The following is a 16,937-nucleotide window of genomic DNA, read 5'->3' on the forward strand; positions in this document are numbered from 1 at the left end:
CCGAACCTTCTTCATTTTCCTCATGTTGAGGTTTTTGGGTTTTTCCTTGCCCTCATAGATCAGGGGATGCTGTCATAATTGTCTGTAGTACAGCCCTTTGAGATTAAGGGTGTCACAAATAGACTTGAGTTGGGTTTTATTTTTCCAAGCTTTTGTCATTATTTTTTTCTTGCTGTTTTCTTCTTTTTGCCTCTTTTTCCTTTGTTTATTTTCCTTTTCCCTAGCTTTTTTTCTTGTTTGGCTTTTCCGTTTTTCTTTTTTTTCCCCCACTAGTTTTTTTCTTTTAAAATTATTTTATTCACGCCTGCTTTTTGTATTTGTACGTTTTTCTTTTTCCTAGCTTTTAACTTTTTTCTTGGTTTTTTTCATTTCACCTCTTCTCCCCTTGTTTTTTTTTCGTAGCTTAATGCATTTTGTCTTTGTCGTTCTTTTTTCTGTTCATTATTCCTTTTCCCTTTTGTCTTTTATTTCTGCAATCTTTTCCCACCCTTTTAGCCCATTTTTTGCATAACGCCGTCTTTTCAGCGAGCCGAGCCGAAAAAGCCCATTTTTTCCAAAAAGAGCGAAATTCCTGTCACAGTGATCCGGCCCACTCCTCGAAAGATGCTCGAGTTGCAGCGCTAACTTCCTGGCTTTTGTTACAGCGTCCTCCCTCGTGCTCCAGTGCCTCCCCCCCCCCCAAAAAAAAAACAAGCCATCTATTGAATTTCCCACAACAAAACGTCAGCCTGGGAAACGAGAAAGGCGACACCTGCAGCTAAAAAAAAAGCAGGGACGTTTTATGATGACTTTTTTCTCACAGGTGGCCGAAGCGGAAAAAGCAAAACAATGGCGCTTTGTACCGTAGACCCTCGGGATACGGAATCCTTTCTGAGGTGGGATCAAAAAAACTGAAGAAGAAAAAGCTTTCTTTTCTGCTACTTCGGTGTTCAAATTCCGTCATGTTGTGCGTTTGTGTGCCAGGATCGAAGAAAGTTTCACCGGATCCCGGCGGAAACTCCCGATCAAAGAAAAAGAGACCTGTGGATGCACTAAAGCAAAAAGATTGGACCGAGGCACTCATGGTAAATGATGAATTGTCTGCATTGCTCTAGTGCTTTTCAAGTCCTTCCAAAGAGCTTTACAATGTGCTTCACACTTACCCATTCACACACAAACACACACACACCAATAGCATCAAAAATGTTTGCACACTTCACTTTTAAACATTTTTGATTGTTATTAGATAGGTAGATAGATACTTTAGTGATCCCCGTAGAGAAATTCACACTTCCAGCAGTATCCTTGTGAATATAATACATAAAGACCCAATGTAACGTGTTGATAAAGGGTATTAAAATAGTCTTCTGAAAAATACACACTCTATTAAAAATAGGGTAATATGCAATGTGGGGTTGGGGTTTAATGTAGGCTTTTACTCTCCCGGGTGGAGTTAAAGAGCCTCATGGCGTCCATATTATCATTCTATCGGCAAATATAATCTTTTCTTAGCTTCGGCCAACTCTAAATAACAACATACTTTGTCGCTATACTAAGTCACATAGAAAGAATCCTAAATGTATCATTTCTCTTACTTGATATGAAGAAAGTGCTGCAAACCTGAGCATTTTTGATGAGTGCCTCGGTCCAATCTACCAACTTCAATGCATTTCGCCTCAACCCTCTTCTTTTTTCTTTGATCAGCGGTGTTCGCTGGGATCCTGGAAAAACTTCAATTCACGATCAGGACGTTTTTCTCCGATTCTGGAACACACAACATGATGACAATAGCAGCTATGACGGCTTTCTTTTCCTCTGTTTTCTGACCAGTATTCCTTTGCCTCTGGATTCGACGGTGACGTCACACATGTTGTAGTCTATAAAAGGGTCAGGGTTGGGTAGGGTTACTTTAACTGGATTACTTTCAATGACTTTTGGATGACTCCAATACCAAATACGCGAAGAAAAGACAAAAGAAACTAAATATGGATGAAATGACTCCATTTTGTGCGGGCTTGGGGAGGAACGGAATACATAGAACGGCAAAAATTATGTTTGGGTTTATTTTCATTTTGTTTCTGTGGCATTTGATGTTCGTTTTGCCGGAGATCAAAGAGATCAAAGCCAGGAGAGAAAGCTTACCGCGTGTTGTGAGTCATCATTTGATTCCTATTGAGTTTATTTTGTCTTTTATGAGCATATTTGGTATTGGAGTCATCCAAAAGTCATTGAAAGTAATCCAGTTCAAGTATCCCTACTCATTACCGTTTCGGTTTTCGGGCAGTGGGGGAAATTGGCGTAAAGACGGGTTGAAAAATCTTCAAATTCCACACCCCAATGTAAGGAATGTCGTAAAGAGGGGCCATAAACACATTTTGTTCCGCGACGTGACACGGAAAGGTCCTAAGGCAGGGTGTCCACGGTCTCATTTCTCGGGATGCGATTGCGCAACACTCTGCACGCAAACGTAAACAAGAAGCGAGCTCGTCCATGCGGCGCTTATGCACACGCGGCCTACTTTCGCCGATCGGGAAAAAAAAGGGCGGAAATAGTGAGTGGGGGGGGACGGGAGAGCGGTACGTGGGGGGGGTCGGAGCGAACAAGGCCGGTATTGATGTCGGGAACCCAGCTGCGGGCGTCAGCTGACTGGCCGGCCTCGAGCTCCGCCCCCCCGAGCTCCGCCTCCTGTGCCGCTTCGGGCTCCGCCTCCTCTATCGGCTTACACTGTGACCTTTCTCTCTGCGCTGGAATAGATCCCCCCGCCTCCCCCTCCCTCTTCTCTGTGGGTTATTTGACCCTCGGGCACTCACTGTCCGCATCCCCCTCCGCAAGTTCAGGCCTCGTCCTCGTTGACATTTCCCAATGTTTTTTTTTTCTTTATGTTTCGACGATGAGATGCCCGTTCGCTCGATTTATTTTTGGGGGTCCGGTCGCACTGTTCTGTTTTGGAACAAGGGATACGCTGTTCATATTTGACCTGTTAGAAATGCATTCACAGTGATGTCTTACAAAAAGAATACCTGACTCAATGTTTGTGTTTTGTTACAAATAATGAAGAAAAAAATTGACACTATTATTATGGATATGTATAATCATACGAAAGACCAATATCATTTTGTATTCTTAATGTCTAATTTAGTATTTTTTATTGAATTGGTTTAAAATGTTAATACATCCTATTATCGTCAAGTCATGTTTATTTGTGATGCCCCTCATCACAAATCTCATAGGTCTGCATCCCCTGATCCAAAACCTACATGAGGGCAAGGGAAAACTCAAAAACCTCAAGTCAAGTCTTGTTTATTTTTGACATCCTTAATCACAAGGAGTCTCAAAAGGCTGCACAGACCACAGACTATTGCGATCTACAGATGAGTATGACAGCATCCCCTGATCTAAAACCTACATGACGTCAAGGGAAAACTCAAAAACTTCAAGTCAAATCATGTTTATTTGTGATGCCCTTAATCGCAAGAAGTCTCAAAGGGCTGTACAGACTACAGACTAGTATGACAGCATCCCCTGATCTAAAACCTTCATGAGGGCAAGGGAAAACTCAAAACCTTAGCGTGAATGGATCCAAGTCATGAATTTGACCCTCTTGTACCTCGTTTTAAATTTAAAGTGGGAAATACAATCTAGAAAAAAAAAATACCGTTTAGTTTCAAGACAATTAAAAAATTTTTTTGTATAGAAAAAGAAAACCATTTTTTGCAGTGCAAATAGTAAAAGTCTAATTGTATCCAACATAGGTGCACGATAAAACACTTTCCTGATATGACACGCTACTACACAAAAATGTAGATTTAAAGTCAACTCATTGAAAGTGTTTTCTTTTTTTTGGTTTCCAGACATTTGGACTTTTTTTGTTTGGTTTGTTTTCTATTAAAATAAGGAGATCGAACTAGCGCCACCCACGCTTTGATGGCGGGGGCGAGGCGGCCTTTGTGCTCTCAAGCCTGAGCCAAAGAAAACAATTTTCTCTCATCTGTCTCCAGTTTATTCCTACACAGACCGGGTGGAGGGTGGGCTCTTTGAGGGGGTTTGGAGGGGCTCTGCGCTTGCAAAGTGGGACCACATGTGCACTTTTTTGCTTCCTGCTGCATTATTGAAGGCGCCGCCAGACGCTGACGAGGCCTCGGAAAAAAAAAAATGGCACTGAAGGCATCTTGACGGCCTTCCTCTCATCGGGAATCATAATAAAAACGTGGGCGTAACGTTTTTGAATGCTCATTCGGGGGTCTCCAACCTGTTTCAAGCGAGAGCTACTTTTTGTTAGTCATAGCAAACTAGCTAAAAAAGGTAGCTTCATAGTTAGCTTCAAGAGTAAACGGGTAAAACACTAAAAGAGAGCTAGATAGCATGCAAAAATGTAAAGAGGAAGCTAGATAGCTTGCTAAAGAGCTGAAAAAAGTAGCTTGATAGTTAGCTTGAAAGGTAAACGGGTTAAACATCAAAATGGAGGTAGATAGCTAGCTAAAAGAGCAAAAGAAAATGTAAAAAGCTAGATAGATAGCATGCAAAAATGTAAAAAGCTTGCTCGATCGCTTTCTAAATAGCTAAAGAAGTAGCTTGTTCGCTAGAAGGGTCATAAACCAAAGGGGCTTTAGATAGCTAGCGAAAAGGGTAGATAGCCATTTAAACAGCCAGATAGAAGCTAAAAATAAAGCTTGCTAGCTAACATAGAGATTCGCAGGTTGGAGCCAATCTCCATTTGGGCCCCCATGTTGTGGAATGCTCTTCCCCATGACCTTCGATCTGCAACCTCAGTGGAAATGTTTCGATCTAAGCTTAAAACACACTTCTACTCTATAGCATATGAATAACCTAGATTTTTTTGTTGACAATATCTGTATTATTTGTAATTACAACATCCATTGCAGCCTGGTCACCCTGAAAGGGGATCACCTAATGTGCAGTCCCTTCTCAAGGTTTCTGAGTTTTTCCTTACCCTCATGTAGGCTTTAGATCAGGGGATGGTGTCATAATAGTCCGTGGTTTACAACAGTCTGTGGTCTGTGCAGCCCTTTGAGACTGTCCTTTCTCAAGGTTTCTTTATTTTCCTCATGCTGAGGTTTTTGTTTTTTTCCTTGCCCTCATGTCGGTTTTAGATCAGGGGATGGTGTAATAACAGTCTGTGGTTTGCAATAACCTGTGGTCTGTGCAGCCTGTTGAGACTCCTTGTGATTAAAGGCGTCACAAATAATCAGGACTTGACTTGATGACTAGCAAAATTGGTAAAATGTGAGCGAGCTATAATGCAAAAAAATATATAGTGAAAAATATTTTTGCATTGCCGGAAACTCGGCTATATGTAAAGTTGATGTCAAGTTTTGGACCTGTTTGCTAATGATTTAGTTGCCACACTCGGGATTGCCGTTGCTCACTGTTGTTTCGAGCGTTGCTCACCCACTTTGCGTGAACGCTCAGACCCGTAAGGAAAATGACAGGGGACATTGCCGGCGAGCTATTTTCCGAAGGGGCACTCGGACTGACCTCGGAGGGCGGCTCGGCGCCCGCCGGCCCCACGTCGGAGACCCCTATGCTAATTCCTCGGCGGCGGAGGGAAAGGAAGGTGCCCTTCTCGCCTCCTATGAATAATTGAGGCGCGTGCAAAGCAGGAGGAATCTAATGCGTCCTCTTGTTTGCAAAGTCACGTCTCGGCTCTGTGATATGATAATGAAACTCGTCGGGTCGAAATCAAGCGGGGTCTTCGTGGCGCCTCCCATCCAAAAAGTGGAGCCGTCGGAGGACTCCCACGAGGAGTCTGGCGGAAACGGGGGTGGGGAGGACCGCCAGCCTCAAAGACACCCCCGTTCCCATCAAAAGACGGCCTCCGTCAAAGTCCTTGACTCGAGTCTCCGGCGTGCACGGATAGGAACAGGCCGGTGCTAGAGCTCATGCCTCACTGAGTTCTCAAAATGGTCTTTTTAAACGTACTGTTTTCAACAATTTTCTCTACAAAATTGAAAGAAAAAAAAAATCCAACCCCAAATAAACGAAAGAAACACACCTAGGTTTGGAGTCAGAACCAGCACAAAGGGTAGACCCAATCGCGTCACGTTTAGTTTTATTGACAGCAAGAGGAAGGGCTGCGCCCACGATCCGGTGTTCGCTGGGCGCGGGAAGCAAGTCGCTCTCTGATTCGGATTGTGATCCGAACACGGAAGTGGATCTTTTGTAGCGAGCGACGACGGTGTCAGGAACGGAAAAACGGGTCGGTAGCCGGGACTGGGAGAGCAAAGCGTGGTCGGGAACGAGTCGTGAGCCAGGCCTGGAGAGTAGATGTCGTCGGGGACAAAAATGGGTCGTAAGTTGGGACGGGAGAGCAGACGTGGTCAGGAGCAAAGCAGGTCGTAGCCGAAGACAAACGGAAGCAAAAACGAAACGGGTGGGAGTCAGGGTCGAAAAAGGCTTGCCTAGTATACGCAGAGGTTCGCAGACGGACTGACAACAGGGGACAGACAGGACTGGGTTCAAATAGGGACAGGGAGCCCATCAGAACCCGGGGCGGTTGGCGCCAAATGAGCAGGCGCAGGTGGATCACATCAGTAATCATGACATTTGGAGCTTTAGCAAATGTATATATTATTTTTATATTCATTTGGAATGTTATTATTATATTTGCATGATATTGTTGTCATCTTTTTGAAAACGAATCGAGAGAATGCAACAAAAATGGTGGTATTTCTTTTTTACATGACAGCGACAATATGTTAGATGATGTACCTCATTTTAGGTAAAAAATTCTACAAAGATTATAAAATATTTTAACATATCGTCACTGTCATGTGAAACGAATGCATTAATTGTCCAATGTGAACATTGCAAACTTGTCACGGTTGCCATGGCGCCCAATTGGCCCTGCCGTGTGGCGCCAGCTGTGGCTCATTGACAGAATGGCTTTCCGTCTGTTTAAGCTCAGTGCTCTCACTCTTCCTATGTCAGTCCGTCAACGAACCTCTGCCCCGCAAGACTTGGTCCTGCTTTCCTGTTGGTATTTCCTGCCCGGTATTGCTCCTGTTTATTTCGTCCTGTTAAATATTGGTTTCCTGTTTAGTTCCTGTCTATTTTCGTCCTGTTTATTATTTACTCCAGTTTTTGTTCCCCGTCTAGTTTGTTCTGTTTAAATGCGATATCCTGTTTCATTATCAATCCTCTCTGGACTTTTGGAAGGCAAACAAGATAAAACATAAAGACATCTATTTTGAGGTTTTTGCTTTTCAACAGAAAGCAAAACACAAAATAAGACCTTAAACTAAAAAATCAACAAAAAACGTAATTGGAAAATTTGGTTTGGGACTTTTGCAATGATTTGGGGGGCTTTTAAAATGGAAAGAAAATGGAAAACAGATTGCAACCCTTGCTAAAGGGCATCAAACCCAAGAATTTTTTAAAAAAGGGAAAAATTGTTATCAAAAAATGGTTTTGGACTTTGGTAATTCTCTTTTGCTAACTTTAAAATGCCCCCCCCAAAACGTTTTTTTGCAAACATTGCTAAAAGGAAACATTGTCATCAAACCTGGGACTAAATCCCTAAAATGCCCCCGAAATCCCACCAAGAGAGAAGAGCAATTGTGTGACTCAAGTGACAATCAAACATCTTTGAAAGCTTGTTGCTACGACAACTCAAGGTTTTCTTTTTTCCTCACGCTGAGATTTTGAGTTTTTCCTTGCCCGCATGTTGGTTTCAGATCAGGGGAGGGTGTCAATGTAATCCTGTGCAGTCTTTTTTTGTGATTAAGGGCCAAGCAAATAAATGTCACTTGAAAACTTTTCAAAAGCTAAAGGGAGAAAAACCAAGAATTTCATGCAAAGAAAAAACCGAAAAAGACATGGCGTGCCATTCCCGAGAAAAAGTGAAAAGGGATTCTCCTTTAATAATGCATCATCCATTCATTCAACCTTTCTTTTTTTTTCGCAGGCACGCATGAGTACATTCCTGTGCGTGCATGCCCGTGCACAATCCGCACGTCAGCCATCTTTTGTGCGCATTCCGCACTAAATAGATCTGGCCGCTCGCCAGACTGGACGCTAAAAGGCCCCGGGCGAATCCCGTACACCGAACGCACCGCGGCACGGCATTCCTCCTCACCGGGCGTGTTGGGACGGGGCACCCCCCCCCCCTCCCCGCAATAGTCCCCCTTTGAACCCCGGTTGCACATATCCCCCCCTGTATCCTCGGAGGGCCTGTTTAAAGCGGTGGGTTGTTGGTGTCGTCGCGGCAACCGGCTTCTCTTGTTTCTGCTCTGACCTTCAAAAACGACAGGCGGGGGTAGGAATGTGGCTGGGCGGCGGCGGGGGAGGGGGCCGCGGGTCTTTTTCTAAAAGCTCTTTGGCCGATATGTCACTTATTATTTCCACTCGCCGCTTTTGCCCTGTCACAGTCCCGTGGGAGGCGGCGGCGGCGGGTTGTATTGGTTTAAAACCCGAGTTAGAAACCCTAACCGTAATATGAAGCCTGAAAGCTGAGAGAGACCACCACCTTGTCTCATTATGTACCCTGGTCCCTAACCCGTTTCAAACTGTGACCTTAGCTCTAAACCCATTTTAGAACCCAAATATGGAGCTCAAACCGGTTAAAATCTAGCATTTACCAAAAACCTACATTCACCCAACAAATTATGCGCGTTTCTTGAAGGAAAAGATGAACAAGAGACCGGCATTTCCACGAGAGGGCAGATTTAATTTCGTAAACAATTTAACTAAGTGAACTCCATCCAATATGGACGAATTAGCCAAATTAGTGTCGCTCGAGTCTCTGTCAAGCCTCCTCTCTCGATCATCCGGCTTCCTTCTCTCGGCCCACGGTTTTTCCGCAAGCTGGTGTGCCGGCTCCTTCCATGGGCGTGCCAGGAAAGCCCCCACGTGGGCGCCACCATCTCGGAGAAAAGCGTCGCAATGTCTGGAATTAACCAAAACGACACCGAGCGTTTCCACGTCATCAGGGCCTTGTTCTCAAAACATCGCCTGCCGTCCCCCGTCCGAGTCCTGATATCAAAATTCCCCTGCCAAAACATTCCGTATTTGGAACAGCGTGACCTGAAGCCCACTCAGTGAAAATCTTCATTGCACTCAATAAATGTAACTTGTATTCAATCGTATAAAATCCCTTATAGTCAAATGTATCAAATCTTTCAAACCCTAAGGCTAAACATATTTCTAAGTGTAAACGTAATGCCAACCCTATTTCAGAACCCCTCATTCAGTTTACAGGGATCAGAATTTTCCGCGGATCCGCGGATTTCCGCTGTTTTTGAACCCCAAAGGCATTCCGACTTTTTCACTTTTTCTCTTGCGTAGCAAACAAATTCAAAATCCGACTGTCTCACTCTTTCCTTTATTGCTCTGGCGCACCCTGGCGGCCATTAGAAAAATTGGCCGCATTGTCGCTCAAGCTGCAGGGACTGAACTGCATTTGAACTTAACAGTATTTACAAAAAAATCAGTTATGTGGGCAAATTATTTTAATCTTCTAAAAATGTTACTTAAATGATAAATATAAGCATGGTTTTGGACAAGTAAATTGCCTAAAACCCAGGAGCTTGGGGGGGGGGGGGGGTAGGTTGGGTGGCTCCGCCCTGCTTTATTCCTGGACCCTGGCTATTTCAGATGAAAATGAAAATCTCCATTCTGATCCCTGAGTTTAATACCCTAAATAATAGCCTAAAACTTAGTTCTTAACCCTAGCTACAATCCTGTTGTGGAACTGTAAACTAGGTTTAAAACCCTTATTTGAAGCCCAAATCCTAGCTTCCAACGCCTAATGTAAGAAACATGGCAACAAATTCAAGCATTTATAAGCACTTCAACTCAAATTGAAGCACTTTCCAAACCTTGATAACACAACCCTAGTATTCAAGGATTTCAGGCACCTGTCTGAAAACTGTAAGAAGGCCCCTGGGCCGCATGTGGCCCACGGGCCGTTGTTTGCCCACCCCCGATCAAGAGGGTTTGACTTTTTTGGGACGGCGGTGCACGACCAAGGAATTTCGGGTTAACTCTGGCTCATGATGTATGGGAGCTTGAAAGGGACAAAAATGAAAGAAATTCGCTAGGTTTTATGTTCTAAACCCGAGTTGAGAAACCGAAGTCGGCATCGTTATGTATGAAAACCTAAAACGGTTGAAATGAAACCCTGAGTTTGATTACCCTAAATTGCCGTTATTTCGCAAAATAGATCCATCGATTGTATTTTGTCAGCATAATTAAGAATGGAATATTCGAATGAGAATTGTATTTATTTGCGACATGTCAGCAAAACCTACAAAGGTTAAAAGTCTTCCAGAAATGCAGAACAAGCAATGTTTCCCGAGACAAAGTTCACCAAAGAGGGAAGCGAAATGATTTTTTTCAAGGGCGTTTGCGCAACAACCCGTGACGACATCACCGAAACAAGTTTCACTTGCTTTAGTCTGAGGCGCCGCGTGACGACTTCTATGCCGTCATCTGTCTACGCATGCAAAATTCCGGCGCAAAATATAGAGTTTATCTTCTAAACTTGTGTTTCTCAACTGTTGGGTCGGGAACAATATTCCCTGTCATTTTCCTTACGGGTCTGAGCGTTCACACAAAATCAGTGAGCAACGCTTGAAACAGCAGTGAGCAAACAACAATCCCAAGTGTTGCAACTAAGTTATGATTAGACATGTCCAAAACTTGACATCAAGTTCGTCAGGGGAACCTTTGTATTTTGACTTTCATGCACTGTAACTGTGACTTAAGTCGCTTCTTAATGAGCAATTTCGAGCCCTGATTTTTGTGAGCCGGCTAGATTTTCTTCTGCGTGGAAAAGCTCTGGGCAGTGCGCAATTGCGCACACACGCAGCTTAGAGGGAACATTGGTCAGAACCCAAAAGTAGCCAAAATAATGCTAAGAAAAGAAAAAAAAATGACTGTGGGCTCATTTTCATGCTTTAACTGTAGATGGCAATAATTGACTGCCAATGCATACTCACCAACACAACTGCTTTAAGTGTTAAGACTGTCGCTTTTTCATGTCAAGGCATTGGCATGTATGCAAATGTGAGTTGCACTCGCCGTTTCAGACCACAGAAAAGGACCGATAAAGTTTGTTTACACATGTTTAGCATGGCCAAATGCAGACACGTTCTTAAGGATGGGCTGGGCACCCGTATGATGCGGCAGGGGTAAACCAGCGAAAGCTGTCGGGCCCTATATTTGAACAAGAGAGTGTGTTGTGTCACTCTGACCCGAGTGACACGGCCGCTCTCCTGTGTCCCGTTTCATCCGGAGGGACGAAAGCATGACCGACTTAGGTGCCGAGGTGCCTAACCTGTTTGGGCATTTGGGTTGGCCATGGTCCAAAATTTTTGCGTGTGTTTTTTGCTATTTGATTTTCTTTGTTATTGTATGTGTTTGTCTTGCTGTCGGTCACCCCTCTTGAGGGATATGACCAAGGTAGATAGATAGATAGACTTGTAAATGCTTGAAATTGTTGCCATGTTACTTAACAAGTCTTCCTTATGAATGACGCCGACACTGCTCTCTGGTGGCTTTGCTTTGACAGCAGCTCTCATTAGTTTGTATGGCATTGTCTCATGCACGGGACTTGTGCATGCAACCCCTAAACAGGGCACTATGAAATGCATATTAGAGTCATTTATTGCGGGCCATGTAATAAATGAAGATAGTTTTCCCCAGTGCTGAAATCTAATGGGAAGAACGTCCTGTAACTGAAAATGTAAGCTCCATAGGACTGTCATTTTTACCCAACAGCTATATGGGGAGAGATTGGTCTCAAAAAGGGACTTGGCAGCCATCAAAGAGCTGAGCTTTAAAGCGGTGATGTCCAAGTAGTCTTTGCTATAGCGGATGCTGGCGACATCTCCTTTTACAGCTTCAAAGACTTACAGCTCCTCACTGATGTGTACCCATAACCTCCTTGCCAGTTATTTTACAGAATAAAATGTATGTCTTAATAACAAATGAAGAAAACCAAAAATACAATGACTGTTTTACATGAAAATAGTATGGCTCCTCTATTCCCTGTCCATTCATAATCTGTATCATTAACCATTTCCATGCCTTTAACACTGGGTTTGTGATCTCAATATCATTCAAATGTGTTGTCTGAATGTAGATTGAGCCAAAATGGCCAATTCTGTATCGTTAAATGGACACTAGTTGAAATATTTTTGGTGCCAACCGTATTACACTTAAATTAAGAAACAAGTTCAAGTGCATGCTTGTTAAAAATTTGAATTAAGTACTTTGCAAGAAGATGTTAGCTGCTTTGTGTATTTTCAGGCCAGGCTTATTCAAACTTTAATCTATTATAATATGTTGATTGTCTTTTTATTTAAAATTTCCTCATCTTAAGGTTTTGGGGTTTTTCCTTGCCCTCATGTAGGTTTTAGATCAGGGGATGGTGTCATAATAGTCTGTGGTCTGGAATAATCTGTGCAGCCCTTTGAGACTTTTTTGTGATTAAGGGCCAAACAAATAAACAGGACTTGACTTGACATATATTTGCAATTTCCTCAAGATCAAAAAAATCACGTCTTGATAAATGCACACGCAGGTTAGGAAACCGCTTATGTAATTCGCAAATATATCTGTGGCTCCGCAAAATACACGATTCACACCGGATTTCTTGTTATACTGGAGGAATTGTCAGGACCGGAACGGAGACAGGACCCACTTGCGTGCGTTTGTCTTAGTTTTAGGAGGAAGAAGGTAAAGGATAGTATACACGACCTGAAGATTGCTGGTCGTGGGGAGCAGGTTGCCCAGACGCGGAAGTGGTATCTCCGTGGCGAGCGATGGCAGTGTCGAGAGAGGGGAAAAACAGATCGATGGCCGGGACGGGGGAGCAAAAACTTAGTCGAGTTCAGAAAAGGGGTTGGAACCGGGAATCGAACAGGAATCGGGACAGGGGAGAGTTAGGGTCGAAAAGGCTTGCCTAGCGTGAGCTGGGGTTCGCAGACAGACTGACAACGGGTGACAGGAAGACAGGGGTTTAAAAAGAGACAAGCAGCCAATCTGCGTCTAAGGCAGTTGGCGCCAAAGGAGCAGACTCGGGTGCCTCGCGACTGGAATTGTAAAATTGGCTTTGAAAGTCCTTGAAAAAGTGCTTGAATTTGGCCATGAACAAGTCGTAGGAACCCCGTACAAAGCCTGCTGAGTAATGACCTGTTAAAGTCTTTCTTTGCGGAGGCCCCGCTGACATTTGTTGGTTTCCAGGAATGTGGCGCTTTGCAACTTTTGCAGATAACAAAGCGGCGCGAGGCGTTTGTGCGTCAACGGCGGGCGAGGTCACAAAAACCCCCGCGGCATACCGTGACACCAGAGCAGGGGGGGGTGTTTGAGTTGTGGATTCTCCGGATCCGATGTCAGGTGGGCAAAAGAGGCAGCTGGCATGTGTTATTACGCGCTGGCAGACGTGTATTTATTTGAGCGGAGACCAGAATAGACCACACAAAGTTCCCCAGAGTTCAACGTGTCCTCTCGGGCCAGCCAATACCAAAAGGGGGAGGGGGGGTCGTGTGTTCCAGTTCACGGCGGGGGCGCCGCATCAACGCCCGTGTTCCAAAGCAGAACACGTTAACTATTGACACTACTCTGTGAAAGAAAGATTGCAATGAGATTGGGATGCTCGTGAGATTTTCCGCCGGCTCGGCTTTCCTAGAATGGTCAAGAAATTTGAGTTTTTTTTTTTCGGGGGGGCAGACATTCTGCAAAAAAACTGAGAGTGTATTTCCCACTTTAAATTAAAAACGAGGCACAAAAGGGACAAATTCATGACTCGGATTCATTCACGCTGAGGTTTTGAGTTTCCCCTTGCCCTCATGTAGGTTTTAGATCAGGGGATGGTGTCATAATAGTCTGTAGTTTGTACAGCCCTTTGAGACTTCTTCCGATTTAGGGCATCACAAAAAAACATGACTCTTATTCAAATTATTGGTGTTGGAAAAAAAAAAAACAAGAGCATAGCTACATTTTAATTCTATCGGCTAACAAATAATAGCATATTCTTTTTAGCATCTTTAATGTTGAATTCAAATTAATTTAGAGTGCCCCTAATGGCGGCAGATACATTTTTTGCAAAGAATAGCTGCTCGTGAAAAAGTATTCTTCTAATTCTGATTCAAATGATTTAGAGCACCCTTGGACCACCATTATGGAGACACTCATTCATTTGAATCAAAATGTAAGGGAACAATACGCTGCTTTTTCGTAAGGAGAAACAAAATGTAGCTATTCTTTAGAACCTTTTCTCCATCACAACGAAGGACATTCTAATTCATTTCAATCAAAATCAGAAGAAGAGAATGCTACTTTTAGCTCACCGCTCTTCATTTCTCTGAAACCTCTAAGGAGACTCTAAATAGAACAAAAAACATGTCAAATGAATGCAAAGGAATACACACTATTTATTTAGCAGATCTGTTCTCCGTTTCTGGCTCGTGACATTATTTGAAGCCCAAACCCTAGCTCCCAACGCCTAATCTAAGAAACATGGCAACAAATTCAAGCATTTATAAGCACTTCAACTCAAATCGAAGCACTTTCCGAACCTTGATAACACTACCCTAGAACTCAAGGATTTCCGGCACCCGTCTGAAAACTGTAAGACGGCCGCTGTGCCGCATGTGGCCCACAGGCCAATGTTTGCCCACGCCCAATCAAGTGTAAAGTAGGCTATTTTTAGTTGTGTATTTCTCAGATTCTTATGCTATGAAATCAACTCGTTTAACCTGTTTTTCTATTTTCAATATGCAAGTAATCATCACACACACACAAACATTGTCACATTTTCAAAGATCTACGTTTCTAGTCTAATTCCATTGTTTTTAATACGTTTTTAATGTTTATCTATTGAATGTCATTTAATATGTATGCGCGGCTAGGTCGGGCTCACTACATTTGCGCAGTAGTTTTCAACTTAATAAATGTCTCGGCCTGAATATTTTTGCCAGCAATAGAGTTATATCGATCTATAACTCCGACATCAAGAGGGTTTGATTTTTTTGGACGGCATTGCACGACGAAGGGATTTCAGGTTAACTCCCGTTGAACTCTGGGAAATCAAAGCACGCGAAACGCACTCGGTGACCTAGCCGAAACGTCGGCCGTGCCAATCTTTGCGCACCTGGCGGAGGTTTTTTCCGACCGACCTTGGATTTTTTTTTGCCCTGCGATAACTTTGGCACGTTAGGGCCATTTGTTTGGCCCCGCCCACTCTCGCCCGCTTTACAGCTCGAATGTTTAACTGTGGCATGTGCCGCCGACGCGTTTCTGCCGCAAATCTTCCCCTTTGCGGTCGGTGAGCCGACACCGGTGCTTTTCTTTCCCTCCGCTCTGTAAATCTTTAACGCTTTACCGTCCTCTCTGAACCCGGATTCCCATTTAAAAATCACGCATTACTTTGAGTGTCCGGGGTTTCCTCCCGAAGGGCTTTATAGGCCTGGTGGCGCCGGGATAAGTACCTGCCTCTTAATTGATACTCGTCTATCGACCCTTTCATAGTCTACGTCACGCATATGACCAGGGTTGGGTAGGGTTACTTTAACTGGATTACTTTCAATGACTTTTGGATGACTCCAATACCAAATATGCTCAATAGGAATACAATAACTAAATTTTGTGCAGGTTTGTGGAGTAACGGAATACATGGAAGGGCAAAAATGATGTTGGCAAGCTGTTTGGATTGATTTTCATTTTGTTTCTGTGGCATTTTATGTTCGTTTGTCAAAGAGATCAAAGCCAGGAGAGAAAGCTTACCACCTGTTGTGAGTCATCATTTTATTCATGCTAACACCAGAAACACTAGATACTGCTAGCTGTGCTAATGCCAGTGTCTTACGAATTGATGTTGCTTTTGTATCCATCCATCCATTATCCTTACTGCTTATCCTCAGTAGGGTCGCGGGGGTGCTGGAGCCCACCCCAGCCATGCTTTTATATAGAAGAAAAATCAAATATGACATTATATTTTTGGAAAATGTAGCCCTTTATACAAAATAATGACAGTAAAATGGGGAAAATTGGGCGTTTTTACTAAAGTAGCATCACTTTGGTGCTAAGCATTGCTTTAGCATTTAGCATTAACTTTCGTAGTTAATGCTAAATAATTTAGCTGTTAATGCTAACACCAGAAACACGAGATACTGCTAACTGCTAATGCCACTGTCTTAGGTATCCATGTTGCTTTTATAGAGAAGAAAAATTGAAAAGTGACATTATATTTTTTGAAAACGTAGCCCTATATACAAAATAATGACAGTAAAATGTGGAAAATCCTGGCGTGTTTTCCCCTCTAGCTTATATTGAATTTGTGAGGACGAAAGGTACATAAGCAGATGTCAGTGTTTTTCCGTTGGTGTTGCTAAGCCCCGCCCACTCCTCCACGCTCACCTGGGCGACTTGTTTTTCTTTCTTTGTTTTGCGATCTCCGTTAGCGAGCGCAAACAAGCCGACTGGAGATCACCTTGGGCTTATCGGGCCCCTTCAAGGGCTCCAGACTTTCCCACACGGGGGGCCCCCGGGGGCCAAAAACATACGCGCCGCCGCTCGGCCGACCGGTTTGCCGCAAACAAGCCCGACGCCACCTTGAGCGCTAACGTGACGCAACAGTTTCCAGCTCGAGGATATTTGGACGCCTCAGCGCTCCATTATACCATCTCATTTTTAGAGAACGGAATGACGTATCGTTAAAAACACCCCACAAAACTTGTTGTGATTAAAATATTCAATGTGTTAAAGCTAGTGAATTTAATGACTGTGTCTGTGGTTTATTGTTTAAGTAGCATAATCGACTCCTTATTATTAATGTCTTTTAAACGTCTTCAACAAGACAGGATGTCAAAAACTTTCACTCTTCAATTGAAAAACGTTACGCTACTAAAACATTCTATTTGCTGATTCGCGTTAGCATCATTCTTCTTCTACGGTCTGTTCTGCGTTTGGGCTCCCCCTACTGTTGATAACTAGGT

At 43.5% G+C, this 16,937-nt stretch overlaps 1 protein-coding gene across 2 annotated transcripts in view; it reads left to right on the plus strand.

Moving 5' to 3' along the window:
* Positions 1–16,937, plus strand: part of LOC148354547 (uncharacterized) — a 44,977-nt gene that overhangs the window by 18,578 nt on the left and 9,462 nt on the right. For both annotated transcript variants that reach the window (XR_015852379.1, XM_088350636.1), the window contains 2 exons: positions 803–875; positions 964–1,064. Coding sequence is in view for 1 of the 2 variants with exons in the window: in XM_088350636.1 (XP_088206762.1) it covers positions 803–875; positions 964–1,064 (174 nt within the window). In the remaining variant the exon portion in view is untranslated. The remainder of the gene's footprint in view (positions 1–802; positions 876–963; positions 1,065–16,937) is intronic.

This window comes from Urocampus carinirostris, chromosome 13 (assembly GCF_059441175.1).
Source record: "Urocampus carinirostris isolate Australia breed hairy pipefish chromosome 13, RoL_Ucar_1.0, whole genome shotgun sequence".
Classification (NCBI taxonomy): domain Eukaryota; kingdom Metazoa; phylum Chordata; class Actinopteri; order Syngnathiformes; family Syngnathidae; genus Urocampus; species Urocampus carinirostris.